Source organism: Salmo trutta, chromosome 16, assembly GCF_901001165.1.
Source record: "Salmo trutta chromosome 16, fSalTru1.1, whole genome shotgun sequence".
In the NCBI taxonomy this organism is placed as follows: domain Eukaryota; kingdom Metazoa; phylum Chordata; class Actinopteri; order Salmoniformes; family Salmonidae; genus Salmo; species Salmo trutta.
In genome coordinates this window covers 52,152,725-52,179,039 of record NC_042972.1, presented here as the reverse complement: position 1 = coordinate 52,179,039, position 26,315 = coordinate 52,152,725, and the positions used below count along the sequence as shown (strand labels likewise).

The following is a 26,315-nucleotide window of genomic DNA, read 5'->3' as shown; positions in this document are numbered from 1 at the left end:
CCGCTCCCCTCCAGTGTCCCGCTGGGTGTCTGTACGTTCCGTCTGCTGTCCATGACCGGCTGATTTTTGGGCCCACACGTCACCCTCCTCTGGTCATCCAAGCATTGGTCGGACGGTGCGCTGTCTGAGCGGGAAGTAATGGTGGCCCACTTCGTCTATGGACGCGAGGGTTTATGTTTCCTCCTGCTCGGTGTGCACCCAATGTAAGGCTCCTAGGCACCTGCCCAGAGGTAAGTTACACCCCTTACCCATTCCACAGCAGCCATGGTCACACCTGTCGATCGATTTCCTAACCGATCTTCCTCCATCACAGGGAAACACCACGATCCTGGTCGTTGTGGGATCGTTTCTCTAAGTCCTGCCGTCTCCTCCCTCTGGTCTCCCTACGGCCCTACAGACTGCGGAGGCCTTGTTTACGCATGTCTTCCGGCACTACGGGGTACCTGAGGACATAGTGTCTGATCGGGGTCCACAGTTCACTTCGAGGGTCTGGAAGGCGTTCATGGAATGTCTGGGGGTCTCGATCAGCCTTACCTCAGGGTTTCATCCAGAGAATAACAGGCAGGTGGAGAGAGTTAACCAGGATGTGGGTAGGTTTCTGAGGTCCTATTGCCAGGACCGGCCAGGGGAGTGTGTATTGGGGTATCAGCCGGTTCTGGCTCCTTGGCATCAGAGTCAGATCGAGGCTCTTGTGGTGGACGACTGGTTCCGGCACGCGGAGGAGACATGGGACGCCACCCATGTTCATCTTCAGCGCGCCGTGCTGCGCCAGAAAGTTGGCGCAGACCGTCACCGTAGTGAGACCCCGGTGTTTGCACCGGGAGACCGGGTCTGGCTCTCGACCTGAAACCTGCCCTTCCGCCTGCCCTGCCGGAAGCTGGGTCCGCGGTTTGTGGGGCCATTTAAAGTCCTGAGGAGAGTGAACGAGGTTTGTTACAGGTTACAGCTTCCCCCCGATTACCGCATTAACCCCTTAGTGGGTGACTTTCACTTTTACTTGAGTAATTTTCTATTAAGGTTTCTTTGCTTTTGTTTAAGTATGACAATTGGGTACTTTTTCCACCACCATATATTTACCATATACCACACCCCCTCGGGCCGTATTGCTTAATTATTCTATACATACAGCAATACATGTTCGATTCATACAGACCTTAAGTTGTGCTACAAGAATAGTTGCCTCTGAGGATTCATTCTGCATCTACTCCAGAATAGTCTTCTCAAGTTGCAGCTGATTGAAACTTGCTGATAGCTCCTCATACCTCACCCTGGGGAAGAATTCACATTCAGCATGATTTAAATGGTGGCATGGAGGAAAACTGTCCCTCAGGTTATTGTATAAGTGATATTTGTACATCAAAGGACTCACTCATGCTGTGCAATGTCTGTCGTGAGATTCTTTTTCACAATCAGCATTTTTTAAACATAATCTTTACATGTAATCTTTACCAGTTCATCTTCAAGGATTTGTAGCTGGCTGTCTTCATTTTCTTTCTGTTCTTTGATCTCTCTTAGAAAACCAAACTGATATGTAATCTCTGGCTGCATACAAGATAACAACAAATGTCAATGTTTGAAAACTAAAGCAATTGTACATAAGAGGGCGTGATTACTTTTTACCACGGCTGTGCTGCGGTCGTAGGTACGAGGCGAAGGCGAGCAATAGTTTTCCTAATTCAGTGTTTGTTTTGTCAAGTTCCTCTGTGACTGAAGTAAGCATCAGTTCAATGTATTTTGCCATGGTAAGCAAGAAAAATGAAAGGTAATATAAAAATGTGTATTACCAATCGGACTATTTGGGTACACCAAACATGAAAATAGGAACTTTCTAAATGTCCCACCTATCTATCTCAACTGTTAATGTTTGAAATTCCTGGGCTGTGGCCTGAATCTCTTGTTTCCTTGTTGATCTTTTATTTTGTTCGCATTCTTCCAAGACTGAGTCTTTCTTGGCAATGACCTTTGCATTCTCCTATTTGTTGAGCTCTAATGCTATCGCAATAGCTTTTCTACTTTCCTAAAGAGATATTGAAAGTAACAATGCATGTTTTCCATTGTCTCATTACGTAGCCACATAAAGCTAAATAACATTATAGAATGTAAAATGACCAACATATGCCATTGGAATAGGCATGATGAATTACATAACCTGTGTTTTGAATATTCTCTTCATCAGCATATTGGAGTAATAAACAACATACTAACCTTGCAGTCTTGATTGAGCTGTTCTGCACTTTGCAGACGTTCTAACAGGGATTCTTGTTCTTGTTTGAAACATCGCAGGGCTTCCTGATGTTGCTCTGTCAAAAGAAATACGATGCTCTTGTCATAAATCATGATTTTATACAGGAGTAAAGCAGTTACAGTATGATACAGCTTCCATGCTTAAAGTTTGACTTCCAGCAAAATGCATGAAATGGATTTAAAAGTTCACTAAGACCTACGGGATTAGTTTTACTGGGTAATGTAAGTACGTGCACGAGAACGAAACACCACATCCATCATTTTAGTCCCGTGTGAATCTGGCATGTCAGTAATGTTTACATGGCAGGAGAGCAACACTTCCAGGCAGAAAAACCTACTGTTTTCTGCATACTCCAAGAGCTGCTGACACTACTAGTCCCAATTGACATCCCTGTGTTTTCCATGACATTACAGAGTTTGACAGTTTGACAAGAAAACATAGAACTGATTTGATCAATTGATGTTTAAAACACAGTGCTGCACATATACATTATTTTATATGAATGGCCTGCATTTATCAACTTTTATATTGAATACTTTGTTTATACGTTTTGTGCCAGTGAATTAAAGTTGAACATCGCCGAATGTATCAGCTTAATTAGGCCTAAATGTGCAATGAAAAAGTATTGCGGCTATAGACATATTTAATGAAACCCTGTCTGTTGATGTGGTAGGCAAAAGATTTCTAGATCGCAAAGCAGGGCATCCCTGATTCCCCACTGAGCTAAACTTTTTTGGAAATGGCTAATACACTTTCTCTTCCATAAACGCATCTCAAGTGTAAATAAACTTGCTGTTCAGCAGCTCAAATCAGCGGGATGGGGGCATTTTTATTAGAAGGGACGTCTACCGTGGATAGTTAAATTAATTATTATGTTCACACTTTCTCAATTTAAATATTATGGGGACACCTATACATTTGGCTGCCAAGCACAAGTTAACAGTGTAGCCTACACTCTAAAAAAATGCTGGTTGACCCAACTGTTTGGTTGCAGGCGTTGGGTCACTTAGTTGGGTTGTTTTCTTTTCTTTAAAAACTGCTGGGTTATTGATGTTGGGTTATTAAGATATGAATCCAGCGGGTCAGATCAGAAGACTGGTGGCGTAGTTTAGTAAGGTTGTGGCATTCAGCTAGTTCTTTTTAGCCACTCATTAGAGTAAATGTCATTCCTGTTCATCTGTTCTGTTGCATAGATATCACATGTTAAGGTTGAACATTGACATTTTGTAGCTTTAATAAAATTTACAGAAGTGTATAAGGTTCCTCAAAGCCTACAGTGCCTTCGGAAAGTATTCAGACCCCTTGACTTTTCCACATTTTGTTACGTTACAGCCTTATTCTTATTCTTAAATTCCTCAGCAATCAACACATAATACCCCATAATGACAAAGCCAAAACAGGTTTTTGGAAATTGAGATAATACCAGTCAGTTAACATGATGAAGATTATCTCAAAGAACAAAACATATATAGATCTCTTAAACCTGTGTTTAGAACAAACCTTATTTTCGCTGTTTATCCCCAAAAAACATTAATTTCCCTATATGCTTTGTCCAAAAAGACGCCATTACTATTTCTCTCTATAAGAACTAGCTGAAAGCCATGCCCCTAATAAGCAACGTCTCCTGAAAGTAATCTAAGGATTACATTAAAAAAGACCCAAGTGCTAGGTCAACCCAGCATGAGAGTGAAAAATACACAACTGATGGTTAAATTAACCCATGTTTAGGTAATCCCAACAACCCAATTTGTTGGGTTATTCACGCAACCCACCTGGCTGGGTCAAAATAATCATTAATGTGTTTTGTCCATTATATAACCCGCGCTGGGTTACCAAATAACCCAAATTGGGTTGTTTTTAGCCCATCATTGTTTTGAGTGTATTATTGTCTAGACATGACGTTGAAATATCTTCAAGCCTAGAATAAAAATCTCCAGGCTTCCGTCAATAGAGTCAATTGAATGAAAAAATAATAATTATAGAATAAACTAATCCTGTGCAAATCGTCCTCTGAAAGAATAATAATTGCATAACCAACGTCTCTAGTACAGGGTTCATACATTACTTTCCCATGATTTCTCCATGACTTTTAACCAAATTTCCGTTAACAACAATTGCCGGCGTCTCTATGCGTGTATAAAACGTGTCAACACTGGGAGGCTCCTCTCTGATCCCTGTCGTTTTACAAGGAACTCAACCCCCCCACCAAGTACAATACCTGTTAGGAAACTGCATAAAACCTTCAGTCTGGAGAGCTACTGGGCGTGCAGGCTTTTGATCCAGCCCTGCTCAAACAGATCAGAGTCAGTTTATCAAGGTCCGGTTGAGCAGCTCATTTGTAAAATGTGGTTTGTTAGAGGGGGACTGGAATAAAAGCCTCCACAAACAGTAAACTCTTAGAAAGAAAGGTGCAATATAGAACCATATAGGTTTCTTTGGTTTGTCCACATAGGTGTACCCTAAAACCCTCTATGTAGGGTTCTTCATAGAACCCCCTGTATATGGTTCTACCTAGAACCCTCTATGAAGGGTTTTAACAAGAAGCATTTTATCATAGAAAGTTTCTTCCTGGAACACTCTATGAATGGTTCCATCAGCCTTATTTGCCTTTAGAATTAAATTATTTATGACAATACATTATACAGTATACTGTGTAAACTGAACCCCCTCTGGGGGAAAGACGTTTTTTTCTAGAAGGGATATAGCTTTTGTCCCCCAAAAAGAAGTTGGCGCAAGGTTTAGGATAGTTAACGCAGTAGGTTATGAGAATTAGGTTAAGGTAGGGAAAAGGGTTAGGATTAGCTAAAATAAAAAAAAAATGCTACTTTTCACGTCAATTTGAAGAAAGCTGCATCCCATTTAGACATGACTGCTTAAGACCTAGGCCTAATCAATGAAGAAAATCAATTAAATGTAATTTTCTTTCAAGTGCCAATCTTACTTGCTGCCTCTTGTAATGTTAACCGTTTTCAACTCTCTTGGGTTTCATAGAGGTTGAGCAGGATTTCCTGAAGTTATTTTTCTTTGCCCTTCATTTTCATCTGAAGTACCACATCCTGTAAGGTATATTTTCAGTTTGCATATAACATATGCAAAGTGAAATACTGTTCATGTTGTTTGTGACAACAAGAGGTTTCCAAATATGTGTGTTTTGGGATAGAGAGGGTGCCCATTAATCTACTCATGTTGATTGAGTGCAGTTATTGAACTAGCTCTTCTTGTTCCATGCTGGATTCTTTCTCAAACTTCTCCTTTTAGATCCTCAAATTCTTGAAAACCCTCTTTGACTGTTTAAAATGTTCACATCAGATGAGTTATTGATCTCTTTTCATTTACTGTGTACAGTGCCTAGTGTTTTGTTCACAACAGTACAATATAAGTGCATTGATGATTATATATTTCAAGTATTCATACCTGTCAGCATTTCATGGCAGTCAGTTTCTGCTTGAAGACGCAGACTCTCAAAGGCAGCATTCATCTTCTATAACAATTACATAATGTAACTGACTCCAAACATTCTTTATTAATGAAGTTAACAAATAAATAAGTATTTTAATATCAAACAAGTGATGGGCTTCCTCTCTTAGAAAGTCAATTAAGAGAACATATGTTGGTTTGAGGACAAAGTAGACCACAAAATGTCTGAATTTCGAATTTTGTGTCTTCCTTTTGTCCAGGTGGGAAATGGCAGTGTGGAGTGCAATAGAGATTGCGTCATCTGTGGATCTGTTGGGGAGGTATGCGAATTAGAGTCAGTCTAAGGTTTCTGGGATGATGGTGTTGATGTGAGCCATGACCAGCCTTTCAAAGCATTTCATGGCTACAGATGTGAGTGCTATGCGACGGCCATAATTTACGCAGGTTACCTTGGCGATCTTGGGCACAGGGACTATGGTAGTCTGCTTGAAACATGTACGTATTACAGCCTGGGTCAAGGAGAGGTTGAAAATATCAGTAAAGATGCTTGCCAGCTGGTCAGTGTATGCTCTGAGTACACGTCCTGGTAATCCATCTGGCCCTGCGACCTTGTAAATGTTAACCTGTTTAAAGGTCTTACTCACGTCGACTATGGTGAATATGATCACACAGTTGTCCGGAACAGCTGGTGCTCTCATGCATGCTTCAATGTTGCTTGCTTCGAAGAGAGCATAGAAGGCATTTAGCTCATCTGGTAAACTTGCTTCACTGAGCGTCTCACGACTGGGTTTCCCTTTGCAATCCGTGATAGTTTGCAAGCCCTGCCACATCCGACGAGCATCAGAGCCAGTGTAATAGGATTCGATCTTAGTCCTGTATTGACGTTTTGCCCGTTTGATGGTTTGTTGGAGGGCGTAGCGGGATTTCTTATAAGTGTCGAGATTAGTGTCCTGCTACTGAAAGTGGCAGCATTTAGCTCAGTGCGGATGTTGCCTGTAAACCATAATTTCTGGTTGGGATATGTACTGGTCACTGTGGGGACGACGTTTTCGATGCATTTATTAATTAAGCTGGTGACTAATGTGGTATACTCCTCATTGCCATTGGATGAATCCGGGAACATATTCCAGTCTGTACTAGCGAAACAGTCCTGTAGCTTAGCATCTGTTTCAGTGGACCACTTCCGTATTGAGTGCATCACTGATACTTCCTGTTTGAGTTTTTGCTTTTAGGCAGGAATCAGGAGGATAGAGTTGTGGTCCGATTTTCCAAATGGAGGGTGAGGGAGAGCTTTGTACAGTACACGTTTCTGTGTCTGGAGTAAAGGTGATCCAGAATTTATTTCCCTCTTGTTGCATGTGCTGGTAGAAATTAGGTCAAATGGATTACAGTTTTCCTGAAATAAAGTCCCCGGCCACTCAGAGCGCTGCCTCTGGATGAGCATTTTCGCACTAAACTAAGCTCGTTCAGTGCGATCTTAGTTTGTCGTGGTAAATAGACAGCTACAAAGAATATGGATTAAAACTCTCTTGGTAAATAGTGCGATCTACAGTCAATAGGTACTCTAACTCAGGCGAGCAAAACCTAGAGACCTCCTTAATATTAGAGATTGCGCACCAGCTGTTGTTGACAAAGAGACACACACCACCCCCCCTGATCTTACCGGAAGCTGCTTTTCTGTCTTGCCGATATACAGAAAACCCAGCTAACTGTATATTATCCATGTCATAATATATTACAGTTTTGAATGTCCCGTTGATAGGATAGTCTCAAACGGAGCTCATCCAGTTTATTCTCCAGTGATTGCATGTTCGTCAATAAAACGGAAGGTAAAGGCGGATTATCTTTTCGCCAACGCAGTCTCGCCAGGCATCCGAGTAGTGGAGTTCTAGGGCCAAAACCAAAATGTGCACCCAGGGTGACAGCAAATTGGTAATGTTCTTTGACAACAACACATAATTGACAGAGTTAGTAAATTAGCAAGCAAGGGCCTTTGGCTATAGCCATTTTCTTTCTTCAGAAAACATTAGTACACAAACTGAAATTTTGGTACAGTACGTTAGTTAGCTAATAATGTCTGCTAGGCTGGGGTTGGAGACACATTTACAAAAAAACTAATATTTTGCAATAAAATATTTAGATAATTAGCTAAATAATTAATATCGTGAAATATTATGTTAGCTAGTAGCTAGCTCCCTACCTGGAGGTGAAGACAGACAGACAACATTTTTTTAAATTAAAATTTAATGGCTGAGCTAAGAGCTCAACAGGCAGACAGGACATATATTTTTTTCCAATGAGTGAGCAGAATGCAATGATTTCTTCACTTTAATAACCTAAACGACAAACGACTTCTAAACGTTATTCCATCCTAAACTAAATTGTAACATTTCTAAGATATTGATGCGATAGTTCCGTGCAGTTCTTGCTTATCTGCTGTGCTGTTAGCTGAAACCTTTAAATATAACAATTAAGCAATTATTTTTGTATTTAGCGTGTGTGGAATGTAAACTACATGGCTGAAAGTATGTGGACACCTGCTCTTTGAACATCTCATTCCAAAAACATGGGCATTAATATGGAGTTGGTCCCCCCTTTGCTGTTATAACAGCCTCCACTCTTCTGGGGTGGCTTTCCGCTAGATGTTGGAACATTGATTTTATTTTTATTTACATTGATGAAGGGACTTGCTTCCATTTAGCCAGAAGCACTGATGTTGGGTGACTAGGCCTGGCTCGCAGTCAGCGTTCCAATTCCAATTCAAGTTCTTCCACACCGATCTCGACAAACCATTTCTGTATGGACCTCGCTTTGTACACGGGGGCATTGTCATGCTGAAACAGGAAAGGGCCTTCCCCAAACTGTTGCCACAAAGTTAGAAGCACAGAATCGTCTGGAATGTCATTGTATGCTGTAGCATTAAGATTTCCCTTCACAGGAACTAAGGGGTCTAGCCCAAACCATGAAAACAACCCCAGACCATTGTTCCTCCTCCACCAAACTTTACAGTTGGCACTATGCATTGGGGCAGGTAGCATGGCATCTGCATGGCAACCGCCAAACCCATATTTGTCCATCGGACTGCCAGATCGTGAAGCGGGATTCATCACTCCAGAGAACGCGTTTCCACTGCTCCAGAGTCCAATGGCGGCGAGCTTTACACCACTCCAGCCGACGCTTGGCACTGCACATGGTGATCTTAGGCTTGTGTGCGGCTGCTCTGCCATGGGAACCAATTTCCTGAACCTCCCGACTAACAGGTATTGTGTTGACATTGCTTCCAGAGGCAGTTTGGAACTCGGTAGAGTGTTGCAACCAAGGTCCCATTCAGTGAGCTTGTATGGCCTACCACTTTACGGCTGAGCTTGTTACTCATAGACATTTCCACTTCACAATAACAGCACTTACAGTTGACCGGGGCAGCTCTAGCAGGGCAGAAATTTGACGAACTGACTTGTTGGAAAGGTGACATCCTATGATGGTGCCATGTTGAAAGTCACTGAGCACTTCAGTATGGGCCATTCTATTGTCTGTGGAGATTGCATGGCTGTGTGCTCGATTTTATAAAGCTGTTAGCAACGGGTGTGGCTGATATAGCAGAATCCACTAATTTGAAGGGTCCACATATTAACGGAGAAATTGAAAGTTACATCATACCATAGTTTAATATTTCTTTTCTTAATATATGGCTAGGCCATTATACTAATTGATGGAAACATTGTAGCCTAGGTTAGCCAATTCATTCAAACAATCCAATAGCTGTGTATGGGGATACATTATTTTATAATTAGGCTGCAATAAATAAACACAGACCTGATCCAGATAAAATGACAGCTTGTGTTCTGTTGTTTTATTAGTTTGTTATTGCATTTTCTTTCTCTTGAATATATGTCTTTAATTATATCATAATATCGCTCCTTGCTATATGAACACAATATCCCATATCTGTTTTGTTTTTTTGTGTGAAAAAAATAATAATAAAAAAATAGATATATATAGATATATATCTATATATATCTATCTATATATATCTATATCTATATATATATATATATCTATATATATATATATATAAAGTGTTACAAAACCATTCACATCATGGTCATCATCCATGTATGAAACACATGATTGAAAGTGTGTCTTTGTGTAATTATGTCAAAATGCCTCCTTCCAAGTCCCTTGAGCATATGAAATTGATGATGATGACCATAACATATTGTCTGTTCCCTCATGGATCAGGGTACCGTCACAGGACAACAAATAATTCATACCAATTTTCATTGGATCAAAACAATTGATTTCTGCATTAACAATGACATGTCTTTAATCTCATCAAGTACATCAGTGCAACCTAAAGGGGGTTATGTCTGGAAGGTTTTTGAAATTACTTGAAAAATAAGTACAAATCTAGCAATAAGTGATATACTATGTCATTTTGCAATATAACGCGCAATTTCTTCCAGGATAAGGATAAACCTTTAGGACTTAAGAACCAATTGATGCTATATATGCAATATGGTCGGAGACTCCGTATCGGGGTGTGAGGAAATAACGGGTCCTCCGGAGGCATGCAGAGGGCAAATTGAGCCCTGTACCTCCCAAATTTTGTAACATTGCGGAGGGCTCTGCATAGACATGATTGGTTGACGGTAATTGGGGGGTGGGAAGTCCTGTATAAACACAAACTCCCTTCCTTGACAACTTCCTTCACACCAGCTCTGCTCAACAGCTCTGCGCTGCTCCACGAAGCGCAAGAAGTATGAATGCCTGACTTCTGCAGAGTCCGTATCACTGTAAATGCTGCACGGCCAATGCAGACTGCAGATTGACCATGTAGGGCCTTTAACTGTCATTAATGTAAGAGTCAATACTGACACCTAGTGGATAGAAATAGATAATGGGTTAAGACGAATGATGTATTGAATTGAATTGTATATAAACCCTGGGTTGAGGATACTATGTATTGGCTGTTGTGAGGCTTTGAAGCCACAGGTCGGCCATATTGGCACTCCCTGATAGGAGCAGTCCTCCATGGGAATGAATGGAATTCTACAGTGTTTCAAGGACAAAATTACATATATTTAGGTATTTATTTGCATAGCTCACAAATATCATTTCAAAGTATGCATTAAGGAGTCAAAAACGAATGTAGACATTAATAAATGCATTTCTATTGCTTCCAAAATATTTTTACAACGGTGGGGGAGTGCCAAGATGGAGGCACGGTGGCTTCAACACAGCACCCATAGCAGTCATCTCTTGAACATACACTATATATACAAAAGTATGTGAACAAACCTTCAAATTAGTGAATTCGGCTATTTCAGCCACACCGGTTGCTGACAGGTGTATAAAATCGAGCACACAGCCATGCAATCTCCATAGAGAAACATTGGCAGTAGAATGGCCTTAAAAATTGTCTGTCCTCGGTTGCAACACTCACTACTGAGTTCCAAACTGCCTCTGGAAGTAACGTCAGCACAAGAACTGTTCGTCAAGGGAGTTTCATGAAATAGGTTTCCATGGCTGAGCACCCACACACAAGATCACCATGCGCAATGCCAAGCGTCGGCTGGAGTGGTGTAAAGCTTGCTGCCATTTGACTCTAGAGCAGTGGAAACGCATTCTCTGGAGTGATGAATCACACTTCACTATCTGGCAGTCTGACGGACGAATCTGGGTTTGAAGGATGCCAGGAGAACGATACCTGCCCCAATGCATAGTGCCAACTGTAAAGTTCAGTGGTGGAGGAATAATGGTCTGGGGCTATTTTTCATGGTTCAGTCTAGGTCCCTTAGTTCCTGTGAAGGGAAATCTTAACGCTACAGCATACAATGACATTCTAGACGATTCTGTGCTTCTAACTTTGTGGCAACAGTTTGGGGAAGGCCCTTTCCTGTTTCAGCATGACAATGCCCCAGTGCACAAAGAGAGGTCTATACAGAAATATTTTGTCGAGATCGGTGTGGAAGAACTTGACTGGCCTGCACAGAGCCCTGACCTCAACCCCATCGAACACCTTTGGGATGAATTGGAATGCCTAACTGCGAGTCAGGCCTAATCACCCAACAGTAGTGTCCAACCTCACTAATGCTCTTGTGGCTGAATGGAAGCAAGTCCCCACAGCAATGTTCCAACATCTAGTGCAAAGCCTTCCCATAATAGTGCAGGCTGTTATGGCAGCAAAGGTGGGAACCAACTTCATATTAATGCCCATGATTTTGGAATGAGATGTTCGACGATCAGGTGTCCAAATACTTTTGGTCATGAAGTGTAGAAATCATTTGTTAAAGCAGGAGTAATTGTTGTTAAGTTGTATTGAATAACATTGTGAATACATGTCATATCAAGAGACTACACCTGATTATTCATGTAACTCACTAACAGTGTTACTTTAAGGCCAGGTTTTTAGAAATGCTTTCAGAGAGAAAGAAACCTGACATGACAGTGTGAACAAAATGTTATAGTGATTTATTAAAGCTTCTAAAAGTTCTATAGCCATTCCATTTTTTTCACAGAATAATAAATAGCAGTTATATAAAAGTGCATTTATGAAATTCCAAACACAGTATAAACAAATGACCTGTATGTAATAATATTCAAAAATATATCACAACACTTATGCAGAAAATGGACCATCTGGAGTCCAGATTGATAAAATAGAGTATATTCTTGCAGGGCGGCAGTACATTTCAGTAGAAATTGCATGCCTATATCATACATAAGTGTATCTTGCTCCAGTCATATTATACTAATAATACATTATTCAATGACAGAAGTGGAAATGGGGCTGAGAATTATCTTTACATGAAATCTGCTACATGGCAAGGACTTGAACTGAATGAATTTGATGTCTACGTTATCTAATTGACTGTATTGCGATGACATCAAATTCACACATTCACATGGTAATGAGAGTTAGACTGTGTCTTCTGCAGTTTTTGCCTCATCAAATGCTCTCAACCTGTCGTTGCTGGCTTCTTTGGCAGCATTGTCCTTGTTGGACTCTTCTTCTTTTTCCTCCAGATTAGCCATCATTTCCTCCTCCCTTTTCTCTTTCTGCAACAACCGGTAGTTTATACCCATCCCCACAAACAGGAACACACTGGCAATAATAAGAACCACCCCACAGCTCTGGTAGGTGTATTGGTAGTCATTGTAAATGTCTTTGAATTTACCTGTCGAAAAACAAAAGATTAACTGTAAATTGTATCATAAGTTAATAGTCTTTACTTTTCATAAAAATTAACCAGTTAGATGATTGTGTGTCTTTATATAGAAACAAGGTGCGTAACTAAACTACAAATACATGTACGTGTGCACATACTCACCTAGCAAAGGGGGTCCTAACAAGACAGGCCCACACTCCACGATGGTGACCAGTCCCACTGCACTGGAGAAACGCTGGCTTCCCACCAGGTCTATGAGTGTCTCAAACAGCACAGCACTCAGCCAGCCGAAGGCAAAGCCAAAGAAGATGGCATAGATAACAAAGCCTGTGTAGTCCACGGAGATGGGGGCCAGGATGTGGCACACGCCATTCAACAGCACAGAGCAGGCAAAGAAGTACTGCACCCTGGGTCGTATCCACTTGGTATTGGCCACAATGCCCATGGAGGGCCGGGCCACCATGTCCACAAAGGCCAGGATAGACAGCAGGAAGGCTGCTTTCTCTTTGGGGATGTCCCTGCTCTTGGCGAAGTTACTAAGGAACACCAGTGGGGAGAAGAGGCCAAAGAACATGATGACGTTACCCATGAGGTAGAGCACAAAGCCCCGGTGTTTGAACAGCGAGAGGTCAATAAAACTGTTGCACTTCTGCCCACATGTCATACTCTCTTTGGCAACATCTTCACTTTTCAAGGAAGACTGTGGTTTTGGTTCGATGGGTCTCATGAGAGAGCCAGCCACGCAGCAGTTGAACAGCAGGCCTCCCAGGATCAGGAAGCTGCCCCTCCAGCCAAACTGGTCAAATAACCAACTGTTGAGTGGGGCCAGGGTGGACAGGAACACCGGGCTGCCTGCCATGGCGATTCCATTGGCGATAGGCCGCTTATGGTAGAAGTACTTCCCAATCATAGTAAGGGCTGGGTTCAGATTGAATGCCAGTCCCAAGCCTGTTGAAATAAATGTATAACAGTTCAAAAAATATTTATGTTTAGTGAATTCCCATTGGTTTTAGTCTAGACACAGGATACGAGAGTGGTGATAGAGATCCTAAAGAGTTCCCTAGAGGGCGATAAAGGTCCTTAACAGAAAAAAACAAATTATGATCATAAATGAAAGAGGCCTACCTCTGACAAAGGTTGAAACAGTACTCATATTTAAGTAAAAGTAAAGATAACTTAACCTCGGATCCAACCCTTTTTTCAATTTTCACCTAAAATGACATACCCAAATCTAACTGCCTGTAGCTCAGAACATGCATATTCTTGATACCATTTGAAAGGAAACACATTGAAGTTTGTGGAAATGTGAAATTAATGTAGGAGAATATAACACATTAGATCTGGTAAAAGATAATGCAAAGAAAAAAAGCATGAGTTTTTTGTGTATTTTTTGTACCATCATCTTTGAAATGAAAGACAAAGGCCATAATGTATTATTCCAGGCCAGGTGCAATTTAGACTTTGGGCACTAGATGGCATCAGTGTATGTGCAAAGTTTTAGACTGATCCAATGAACCTTTGCATATCTGTTCAAAATGTTGTATCAAGACCACCCAAATGTGCCTAATTGGTTAATTCATACATTTTCAAGTACATAATTGTGCACCCTTCACAAACAATAGCATGGTATTCTTTCACTGTAGTAGCTACTGTAAATTGGACAGTGCAGTTAGATTAACAAGAATTTAAGCTTTCTGCCAATATCATATGTCTATGTCCTGGGATTTTTTGGTTTGTTTCAATCTCATGATAATCATATCAGCTCAACCGTCCCATTAGAAAATAATAAGTAAAAGTGAAAGTCACCCAGCAAAAAGTGTCAAAGTATCTGGTTTTAAATGTACTTAAGTACGGTGGTGGAAAAAGTACTCAATTCTCATAAAAGGAAAACGTAAAAGGAAATGCTTATACATCAATTTCCTTATATTACGCAAACTAGACGGGACAAGTTTTTCTTTCTTTCTTTTTTCTTTATTTTATTGACGGACAGCCAGTGCCACATTCCAACACTCAGACATAACAAAGTATTTATGTTTAGTGAGTCTGCCAGATCAGAAGCAGTAGGGATGACAATGCGTTATATTGATAATTGTGTGAATAGGACCATATTGCTGTCCTGCCTGAGCAGTATTTTTGGGTGTGAGGGAAAATGTATGGGAGTAAAAAGTACATATTGTCTTTAGGAATGTAGTTGTCAAAAATATATATAATAAAGTACAGATACACCACAAAACTACCTAAGTAGCACTTCAAAGTATTTTATCACTGACCTCCGACCACTCCCACACAGAAGTACAGTCCTTCCACTGAGTTGCAGAAGGAGGCAGAAATCAGTCCACACCCAGACAGGAATCCTCCACACATCATGACTGGACGACTCCCATACTTATTAACCAGGATACTGCTGATAGGACCTGAGACAAAACACACACATCACAAATGACAAATGCAATCCAAACAGTCAAGATGGTTCACGCGTTGGGAAAAGTTACATTAGGCAAATATGCCCAAGCAAAACTGACTATACCATTATGACTATTGAAATCAAATTTTGACGACCTTTATAGGATGGCAGAATCACATTTTGAATTCCTTTCTCTTTGTTAACATGGTTTTAAATATGTTCATAGAGAAGATTCCTTTCTTTATTCAAAACGTGAAAAAAGGAAATCCTGTATAATAAGAAAAGCCAGATAACTTGAGAGATGTTATATTTGACCACTAGAGTTCCCCAAAGCCACAGTTCTGAGAAACACCGGTGCAGCCAGAGAATCAACACAACTTGTGCAATGATTTCTCTCACTGCAGCACTGCAGCAATTTCTCTGGTCTAGCAACTGTTCGCAATGCAATCTCACACAAAACAAGACAATCACAATGAAATTGTGAGGTGACGCTACGGTTTGTGTATTCCTAACGTATGTGCCGAGAATGACAAAAGAAGAAGTCTCTAAAGAGCACTTCAGAACTAGGCTACTGTAAAATCCTGCTTCATTCTGCTCTGTGGGTGATAGTGTGTGTGCAGGATGATGATGATGTGTGTGTGTGTGTGTGTGTGTGTGTGTGTGTGTGTGTGTGTGTGTGTGTGTGTGTGTAAGAGAGAGGTTTTGTAAAGAAAACAAAGTTGAAAGTACTTGGACAAAATTAGGACTGAAACCATAAAGTACATTGCATTTGATGTCCACTGTCTCCAAGCAGCATACTTAGCACAACATAAATACAGTAGAGTAGGCTACACTTAATGCGTCCGCATGCTTCCCAGCCAAAACAGTTTGTGCATATATTATGATGACATTTGGTGACGTTTTTGTTTGTTTTGGACTTTGGTAAGGGTTTTGTTGGCTGTTCGGGCACACAACATTTTTTCTCAAGGCCAGTCGAAGTTCGGGAGCCAAAGTCTGCACCCCTTCATCGGTGACTGGTCAACATTAGGGATTCTTCAATAAAGTCTTTGTTGTCATTCAACGAGAGACAACTAGTTTTCATGAAAAATACTGCATCAAACATCATGTTAGTCATTTAGCAGACGCTCTTATCCAGAGCGACTTACAGTAGTACTAATGAGTGCATACATTTATCGTACTTTTTCGTACTGTTCCCAAGTGGGAATCGAACCAACAACCCTGGTGTTGCAAGAGGTATGCTCTACCTACATCTTAATTAGATGTAAAACTGCGCAACTAAGATCTCCTTGGCAAAAAATGTATGACAGATTTCTTGAGTTGTCTTCGATTAAATGTGACTATTTTGAGAACTGGCTATCGCGTCTCAAAATGGACAAACAGTACTATTGCCGATTCATTTTTTTCAAGCAAAGGTCTTCTAAGGGAGTATGCAAGCACACTTTTCGGTTCGCCTAGCCGACATCAGCTAGCCACCAGCTGCACTGAGGCATGGTGACTCCTTTAGGCAGACTCATTCCCTATGGGTATCCTACCATAAGTCCCATGTAATAGTACATACTATCCCTTCATTTTGAAACAATACATTAAAAGGGAAATTACCTTTGTTCCACCCATTGTACCACCGATGTCTGAATATACAGTTTATTGTCTATTGATGTGACTTGATAAACATACTCCACATTTTTCTAATCAATGATGGCCTCAGGTTCACCCCACAGTCTACTACTACAGTATATGCCCTATTATCTTCCCTACTGGAAACATTGGAGGCTGTTCACAATATCATCATTTTGTTATTGTCTTAGACTGCAACATATTCATTCCAATAAGGTGTGGCTGAATCTGAGGTTTTGGCAACACCAATTCAAGGTAACTACAGATCATAAACTGAGCCTAACCACAGCTAGCTCACTACACTATGAGAACATATGCCTACTCTCTGTCTGCATGCCCACCCTCTGTCTGGCTTACAACAACAGGGCCAAAATGGGAGCGAAGATCGACGTGGAAGATGCTTCAGCCTCCCTGCCAAATCTCGGCACCACTGAAGGAACCTAAATAGAATGTGACAGTTTTTATTTAGAGGTTGTCCAGACTCATTTGCCAGCTCGGAACACGACAAAGGCTTCTTAGATTCTAATGCAGGCGAGGCTAAACTCCAACAAAGAGCCTGTCCCCTCCCTTTACAAAGATGAGCTGGTGAGGGGGGAAAAAGTCTGAGGAGGTAGCCTATGACCAAACCTGACAATGTAAGACATTATGAGAAGGATAGGTAAGAAATTCAAGAGGGGACAAGAGGACTACGTCCCATTATTCAGTGAATGTATTCATTTTCCATAACATGATTTTTTCCCATAGCATTCATGGATGACTCACAAATACTATTCAGTAAATTGTTATGGCAACTTACAGTTAAATAAGGCAAGCAACACAAGCCATTTTCTGTTGCGCAAGAACGCCTACCTATCAAAAAAGTTACATGTATGGATTGCCACTGTGCTGCTGCTTGGTCTTTGGGAGTCTAGGCAGGTTACTGTTAAGTACTTCAAGACAACTGTAAAAAAAAAAAAAAAAAGGTATTTCTAAAGACAATTGATTCAATGACTCATTGAACTACAATCTAGAAGAACACATTGTGTGCTGTGTACCGTTGGCCATCACTCCCATTATAAGGCTTGCCAGGACTGGGTTGTAGAAGTCATTAGAGTCTGAGTCTGACAGGACCTGTGTATTCTGGTCCTGTAGAGGGGTTAGAGGTTGTGGGCTTACACAGTAATGTGTTCCTCATCATGCACAGGCAGTAATGTGTCCAGAACCTAGCTAACATGCAACCTACTCAGAGCTCAGAGAGGGAAAACTGGGATCTCCTGGGAACCATCTGAGACATTCTTACTGCATGACCCGGTGACCTGGCTTTCACCCATGCAGCTCCTGAACGTGTGCCTGAGCTAGGTGTTATCTTTTGAAGGAATGTACTGCTGAACAATAAATAGCAGTGATTCACTGATCTGGTGGGGGGCAGCCACGGCAGCTTTGTACTTCAGTAGGTTAATGACTGCTTATCCGTCTGAGTGGACTATACTTACACACATGATGCCGGTCGCTTATATACTAAGTTAGGAATATGGTTCCAAAATCATTCAAGAATTCTTAAAGTGCTGCTATTACTGAAGCTTGACCTACTATACTGTGTATATAGTTTGTGCTACTACACGTGAAACATACCGGCACTAATCCTCTCATGAGTTCAGTGTTTTGGTAATTACTCGTACAGTTGTTTTTCTTACACGTTATTGTAAACAGGCACTACTACTAAGCCGGCTGAAAACGCTGGCAATTTGTGCAGTTAATAACAATATTTAGTAACTTTTACGAGACAACACCGCACCAGTTTATTACATTCATCTCCCCTCCTGGAGAGAACACAGACAATGCCGACAACGCTTTGTTACCTGACGCCAGACCTCGTCTTGAGGGACAAGGGGCATGAGAAGGAGAGTCCCTCTGATTACTGTTCTGTGTGTGTGTGTGTGTGTGTTGAATGTCATGCGGATGAAAAGAGGCGTATCACCGGTTTACTGGGCAGACCTGTAGAACATCACCCAGCATTTGATTCACCCCAGTCCCCGCTGGTACAGGAAGCCAGACCAACCGACACACTCACAGTGGTCTGCCTGACTTTCATGTTGGCCATTTCATCTCCTCAGCCTCAGATGTCACCTGGGACAACATTGATGTGATCAGAGCATTGACAAGCGCACTGGAAAGAGAGGAACCGCATCCACAGAGAATCAGGAGACAGACACCGTTGCACTGTTAAAGACGATGCTTCTGAAGAGTAAAAGCATTCCCATTTCATTTCATTTCAAAGACAGTGGTTTGATTCAGGCCTCGCCGTCTCGTTTTGGACAATACACTTCATCTTGATGTGGTGCCCAGTGACCTCACTCCACATAGTCAATGGGTGGGAAACTATGGGAGCTCTGTATGACTGAAGAAAAGAAGGTGCATGAACGGTCCACTGAGCAAAAGGTAGAGTGTATTCTTCAATTGCATTCGCACTGAAAGGTATACCGAGAATACGGAGGCCTAACATAGGCTTCCAGATCCATTCACGTTAAAAGGAGCGGTCAGAGCATGAAGGACGATGGTAGACATTTTCTAAGATGTTGTCGTATCTATCATTCACACTTTTTTTGCATCAAATAAAATATCTAAAAGAAAGCCAAGTTGAAGTTTCCAAGGTCTCAAACGTCATCTGGAGAGCTGTAGGAGGATATGGTGCGACACAATTTGGGACACATGCTTAATGATCAAAAGTAGCTAAAAGGTGTCAGTAGCACTTAAAAAGGATCATCACCATTCCCTTCATGGGATTACCAAGCTTTAGTAGGACACTACTGAGGTGTTTAGCAGCTGTTATTACTGATGACAATATCAATGTAGCTAATGGGCTCTTAGGCAGCGGTTACACGCTGCCAACAACAGGTCTGGGTTGAAGTAGCGTTTGTTTTCTATAAAATATTTTAGCTGTGCTTGATTGAGTTTGCCTGGCGCAATGGAACCAATTAAATGGTCGCCTGGGCCGTTCCCTGCCAAGGTTCAATCAAAAGCTCAATGTATTGGAAAGAAGGCAAATACACTTTGAACCCAGGTCTGTTACACAATGCTCCACTACTCACTCTGGCTGTGCATCTTACAGCTCACTTCTGCTACACACCATCTCATCACACTAGCTCTCCCTACTGGGAAATTAACACATTCCGTTTGCAATTCTAATGTGTTCCATGGCATGTAAAATTTGCAATGTATTTAGGAACAAAAAATGCACTCCATTCTTGCTTTTCAGGCGTTTGTGAAAGCAAAGATGGTTGGAGTACACTTTTAACATGTTAGAATTTAATTTGTGTGAAAAAACATGTTATTGTGTTATTATTGTATATCCAAAACGTTTTTAACATGTACATTTCTGGGAGTGGTGTACTATTCCATCTTCCAGCTCACCTCCAGCGTACATGACTGCCAGCATGATGGAGGAGATCCAGGACACCTGGCTGCTGGAGCAGTCGAAGATGACCTCGATCTCCTTGAAGAAGACAGTGATGGACTTGGGAAAGGCAAAGGAGAAGCCGATGGAGATGAAGGCTCCCACCACCACCGCCCAGCCCCAGCCCCCCTCTGGAGGGGTGTACCCCTTGGGTCCTCCAATGGCAGGCGGCATGGCTGCTGCTCACCAAGCTCCTCAGCACAGGACCCTACACAGCAATGGGCACCTGTTGGAGAAAGATTAATAAAGTTTTCAGAAACATGTCATCATTTAAACAAAGCTAGAACTGTACGTTTTTTTTTTATGAATCAAACTATGTTAACAACATTTCACGATGTGAACACAAACATTAATCACAAAAGTAAATATGTATGTTCAAGGAAGAGTTTTTCTTTACTGTTAAGGTCAGATCAATTAAAATATAATTTCATTTGTCACATGCTTCGGAAAGAACAGGTGTAGACTAACAGTGAAATGCTTACTTATGGGCCCTTCTCAACAATGCAGAGAGAAAGAAAATAGAGAAATAATAGAAAAGTAAAACACGTGGCAAATATTTTTTGCCCGTGCTGATGACATCTATATAGGTCCACCAGTACAGGACAAGTAAAGGCCCAGTCCAATACTCTTGTGAATTTTCTTGAGTGTTTACCAGCATTTGTAACGTGAGTCTGATCATTTTCTGTACAAAACAGCTAATCTGATAATAGTTGTGGAATATAAAAAAAATTAAAAATATTGCTTAGTCTAACTGAAATTGTCTACTCATTTATTTTCCATAGATGCTTTTATGCAGAGCAACTCACCATAGTGAGTGCTTACATTTTCATACTTTTTTTGTACTGGTCCCCCATGGGAATTGAACCTACAACCATAGCATTGCAAGCAGAATGCTCTACCAACTGAGCCACATCCTCACATCACAGCATTACAAACCACTTGATGTCTCAATTACTGTATTGTGTTTTTCTTCATGGTGATGGAAAGTCTACAGGTACAAACCTAGATGACCAGCCTATATACAATACAGTAATGCACATTTACATTAAGTGGTTTGTAAGGATGGTAAATTAATACTGCACAAAAAGTGGGTGTTGCCCATAACTTTGCACCTTTTGATGTATATGTTTGAGGACAAGGTTTTGTTCTTTCTGGATTCCATTAGAATGACAATCGCAGAGAAAGGGACAGGGCAACAACTCTTACAATTCCAACTATTGAATACTGCAGAATACTGTTCTTAATTATACAACTACCTTTTTTGCCAAAGTGGAGATGATGAAAAAATGTTTTTAATACGAGTAAAAGGACGTTTTGAACTTTTGAGAACAATTTTTTTTCTTCAAAAAAGTATATTTTTTTATATATATTTTTTTTAATTCTGATTTTTCAGGGGGTCCTGCAGCACCCTCAGCACCCCTACTTCCTGTGGCTATGTTTGGTAGATATCATAGGTGTGTCATGGTCATTTGCTTCAGTGAATTAATGTTATTGCAACAAGAACTAAATATCAAACAGCGAGAGGGGTAAGGCATGCATGAAAATGTCCTGTTAACATTAATGGTTTGATCATTTAAATGTTGACTTAAAACGGGCAATCAGCAGTTGCTTATTAACGTATAAATGCTTCTTGAGGTTAGTTCATCTGTCGTACCCCATCAGAGCCCAAAATATAAGCTTGTTTTACTCCAACGTTTGTAAACAAAGTCAATCTAAATGAACAGGCTCCACTGCCTGTTTGTTTACATTTTGGAAAGAAGCCTCAAAACATGGTTAAAACGATCATTTTGAAATCATGGATAGTCAGTCCTTGCATCCATAGATTCGTCTATGAATTTGATAGAGGTTACATTTCTCCAGCCCCACCCCTTAGCTTCTTACCAAAACAGGGTTTGGGGAGTACGCTTTGTTATTGGTTTGACTGCTGATTGCCGCTTTAAATCGTTTCATCTTTAGGCCATTTGCATGATTATTTCTTACCAGTGTATGAAACGCAGGATCCATAACTTCATCCTCCGTATTTCTCAAGTAAATGGATGAATTTGATTGGCCAGAAAGATGCATCCTGAAAAGCCCAATATTGACTGTGTGGGTGCCATTTCTGGAGCTGTTTTTTACACCTACTGTAATTCCAGCCGTCCATTATACTCCCACGGCTCCTCACTTCTGAGCTGATGAATACAGGCCCATCTCCAGAGTCACATGGCTTATTGTATTGTTTACACTGGGGAGCCCATCCACAGTGCAAATTGATCAAACCATGAATATATGTTATATTTAGCTTCCTCCAAAGCTAAGGGCTATGCTTTCATAAAGAGAGTAATGATTTAGAGCTTCTGCATGTTCTGTGGAGAGGACTCTTGATCTAAACAAAGTGATGGCCCGCTGTGGTGGTGAAAACAACATAGGATTAGCAGTTTGTGTACTGTACAGTGGTGCCTCTATCTTTCCAGAGTTTTGAGAAATTGGGACGCTAAGCTGAGAGTTGAGCTGGGGTGATATGATTGCATTGATTAAATACTGAAGTTTTGGAGGAAAGTGGGGTGTTTTCTTTTCAAAAGCCCATTATTTCCTCGTAACACTGTCCAGACAGCGCTTTGATGCAAAGGTAATATAATGACTCAATGACCTATGGGAGGGGGAAGAGAGATATATCTTTAGACTATTGTCTGTACATATTGGTCCTAGCATTGTTGCTTCTGTCTGTAATAAGTATGGGTTTATTCTTCTACACAGTGGGCTTATGTATGACAGCCTCTGAGTTTCTCGTTTGAACACAAACATTTTTCAGGATTGACTATGTGGTATACAGAAAACCCATTCATGTTGGGTACAACATATTGCATGTCGCACAGTGTAACAGGAATTTCCAGGTAAACAAAAAGGAGAGCAGTCGTTGATAAAATCAATCAAAGAGCTGTCTGTTTTATTACAATTTGCAACATGGAATTTAACCTAGATATAGGAAAGGTTAAGGGGGATACCTAGTCAGTTGTACAACTGAATGCACTCAACTGAAAAGGATGCCATTGGAGTCTCTTAAAGTCATTCACCGTGCCATGCTGGTTTACAATGTTCCTTTGTTAGCGGCTGCAGAGAGAGAAAGGAAAAAGAAGACGGTGTTCCCTATTAACTTCAACTAAACCAGGCCATGCAGTTATATTGCACAGGAGTTTGCACATATCCAAAGTGCACTTATCAGGAGTGGACTGCACTGTTAAATAGGTGTGAGAATGCAATGTACGGGGTGTCCTCTTACAGCCGTCACTTCCTGCCCTGGGAACAAAGGTCAGCAAAAAAGATATGTCTCTGTCTGAAAATAGTCTTTACACTTTCAACAGGCAGTCTCTCAATCCTTACATGTTTGTGCTAGAGCACAGGGCACACCCGCCGTGTACACTTTGTACATTCTGTGCATGGGGTCAGGGAATTCGTCGAGTCCCACAGGAACAACACTGTGTAATGATATTCTGTTTTAATTCATGAATGGAGGAGAAAAATCAGGACAAAGACAATAATGTATATTAACGATTTATAAACACATCAAGGTTATAAATAATGAAATGAACAAGGGTGGCAATTTCCTCCACTCAAGAAGAATGAAAACTTTGCAGACTCTTGAGTTGAAAACTCCTTTTGACCCTGCTTTCTAGGTTTACCATGTGCAGCCAGCATGCATGGAGGATGAAATATGAGTCATGGGAACATGGGTAATGGAGAATGGCCCCCTCATTGGCTAAAGTTCTGTAATAAGCAGCCAAAGTGGGAGGCCTGACAGTGCCACGTGAGATGGAATATGCTGCTTCAAACGTGCCAGCGGCACATGTGCTCGGCGCTAGACGATATTAGCTGTGCTACAACAAGGTCTATGTCTTATTATATACAAGGTTAAATCCCTAGCAGACATCTTGTTGCTTCAGAGAGGCGCACAAGCCCGGTGATCAGAAGCCCCAGGACTTTAAGCGAACATGGCCTCCCCCAAATGGATGTGTGACTAACTGAAACTAATGTGGATCAGGTCAGGACAAAAGTTGGGTTGTTGGACCAATATTAGGTTATTTCAGTATGCTCTTCTAAAGCCTACGATATAAGCAGTGAAATTTAGGTTGAAGGCTTGGTAGGAATGAGTTGGAGAGTTCAGGCCTATAGTTTTGTAGTAGGCGATCCCCATTGATTTCCATTGCAGCCATGCCTCAAACATCCTCCTCAATGCTATAATGACTCCAAAGTGAGCCATCATGATCATGACCATCTGTCAATGCTTTTCAGGGCATGAACAATGAAAGAAATTGCCATGTTTTTTTTCTCCCCCCTTCACTCACATAACAACCTGACATACTGTAGGTGTCACATCAAACGTATAAGTGAGATGCCCCTTTCTTTTCCCACGTCTACACATTGACATCTCAGAGCTAATGCAGATGGATGTATGGGTTGCATCTTACCTTGCCAGCAGCTATTTCTAAATCCAGATGAGCTCTGCAGGCTGAGATGGGGAGCTCTCACTGAGGCACTTCAGCGCAGGACAGACTGCATACTATATCCTAAGTGGATCTGTGGAAGAAGCAGATACCTCTGCAGAAGTCTGGTCCAGAAAGTCTGAGAGACAGTCCCAAACTATAATTAATACTTCAGAGTCAGCATAAGGGCTAGTCTGTGAAGTGGAAGTGGACAAAAGTTTGGTTAATTCAGTGGCCAGATCAAACAGCTGGGTCGGCCAAGGCACTAGAGTGCTAACTGGTGAGGTCAGTCCAGCCAGCCTCTTATTGGTTGTTTGAAGATTAGAGCCGTGCCCCTGAAATGTTTTCCCCTCCTCCTTGTCATGTGTCTCCACTCCAGCCCACACCAACTGCAGTACTGACCCTACAGGAGACATCAAAGAATGGGATACACACTAAAGTCTGGGCTTAAAAAACGAATCAAAATGTTTTGGTCACATACACATATTTAAGCAGATGTTATTAAAGTTGTAGCAAAATGCTTGTGTTCCTAGCTGTTGCGCCTTCTTCACCACACAGTCTGCGTGGGTGGAACAATTCAGATTGATGTGAACGCTGAAGAACTTGCTCAAAAAAATAAAGGGAACACTAAAACACATCCTAGATCTGAATGAATGAAATAATCTTATTAAATACCTTTTTCTTTACATAGTTGAATGTGCTGACAACAAAATCACACAAAAATAATCAATGGAAATCCAATTTATCAACCCATGGAGGTCTGGATTTGGAGTCACACTCAAAATTAAAGTGGAAAACCACACTACAGGCTGATCCAACTTTGATGTAATGTCCTTAAAACAAGTCAAAATGAGGCTCAGTAGTGTGTGTGGCCTCCACGTGCCTGTATGACCTCCCTACAACGCCTGGGCATGCTCCTGATGAGGTGGCAGATGGTCTCCTGAGGGATCTCCTCCCAGACCTGGACTAAAGCATCCGCCAACTCCTGGACAGTCTGTGGTGCAACGTGGCGTTGGTGGATGGAGCGAGACATGATGTCCCAGATGTGCTCAATTGGATTCAGGTCTGGGGAACGGGTGGGCCAGTCCATAGCATTAATGCCTTCCTCTTGCAGGAACTGCTGACACACTCCAGCCACATGAGGTCTAGCATTGTCTTGCATTAGGAGGAACCCAGGGCCAACTGCAACAGCATATGGTCTCACAAAGGGTTTGAGGTTCTCATCTCGGTACCTAATGGCAGTCAGGCTACCTCTGGCGAGCACATGGAGGGCTGTGCGGCGCCCCCAAAGAAATGCCACCCCACACCATGACTGACCCATCGCCAAACCGGTCATGCTGGAGGATGTTGCACGCAGCAGAATGTTCTCCACGGCGTCTCCAGACTCTGTCACGTCTGTCACATGTGCTCAGTGTGAACCTGCTTTCATCTGTGAAGAGCACAGGGCACCAGTGGCGAATTTGCCAATCTTGGTGTTCTCTGGCAAATGCCAAACGCCCTGCACAGTGTTAGGCTGTAAGCACAACCCCCACCTGTGGATGTCGGGCCCTCATACCACCCTCATGGAGTCTGT

At 41.6% G+C, this 26,315-nt stretch overlaps 1 protein-coding gene across 1 annotated transcript; it reads right to left on the bottom strand.

Moving 5' to 3' along the window:
* Nucleotides 1-12,112: 12,112 nt before the first annotated feature.
* On the bottom strand, nt 12,113-25,002 carry LOC115150997 (monocarboxylate transporter 1-like). The gene is made up of 5 exons (XM_029694883.1): nt 24,728-25,002; nt 20,240-20,508; nt 15,102-15,245; nt 12,994-13,779; nt 12,113-12,840 (listed from the first exon to the last, which is right to left on the bottom strand). The coding sequence occupies exons 2-5, from the start codon at nt 20,454-20,456 to the stop codon at nt 12,581-12,583; spliced, it is 1,407 nt and encodes a 468-aa protein (XP_029550743.1). The 5' UTR covers nt 20,457-20,508; nt 24,728-25,002; the 3' UTR covers nt 12,113-12,580.
* Between the last annotated feature and the right edge of the window lie 1,313 nt (nt 25,003-26,315).

Coding starts and splice junctions, on each gene's coding strand:
- LOC115150997 (XM_029694883.1), bottom strand. CDS start 20,456: ATGCCGCCTGCCATTGGAGGACCCAAGGGGTACACCCCTCCAGAGGGG. Junction 15,246..20,239: donor GGCAGTCATGTACGCTGGAG/GTGAGCTGGAAG, acceptor GTTTTGTCTCAG/GTCCTATCAGCAGTATCCTG. Junction 12,841..12,993: donor GTTAGGACCCCCTTTGCTAG/GTGAGTATGTGC, acceptor GTTTTTCGACAG/GTAAATTCAAAGACATTTAC.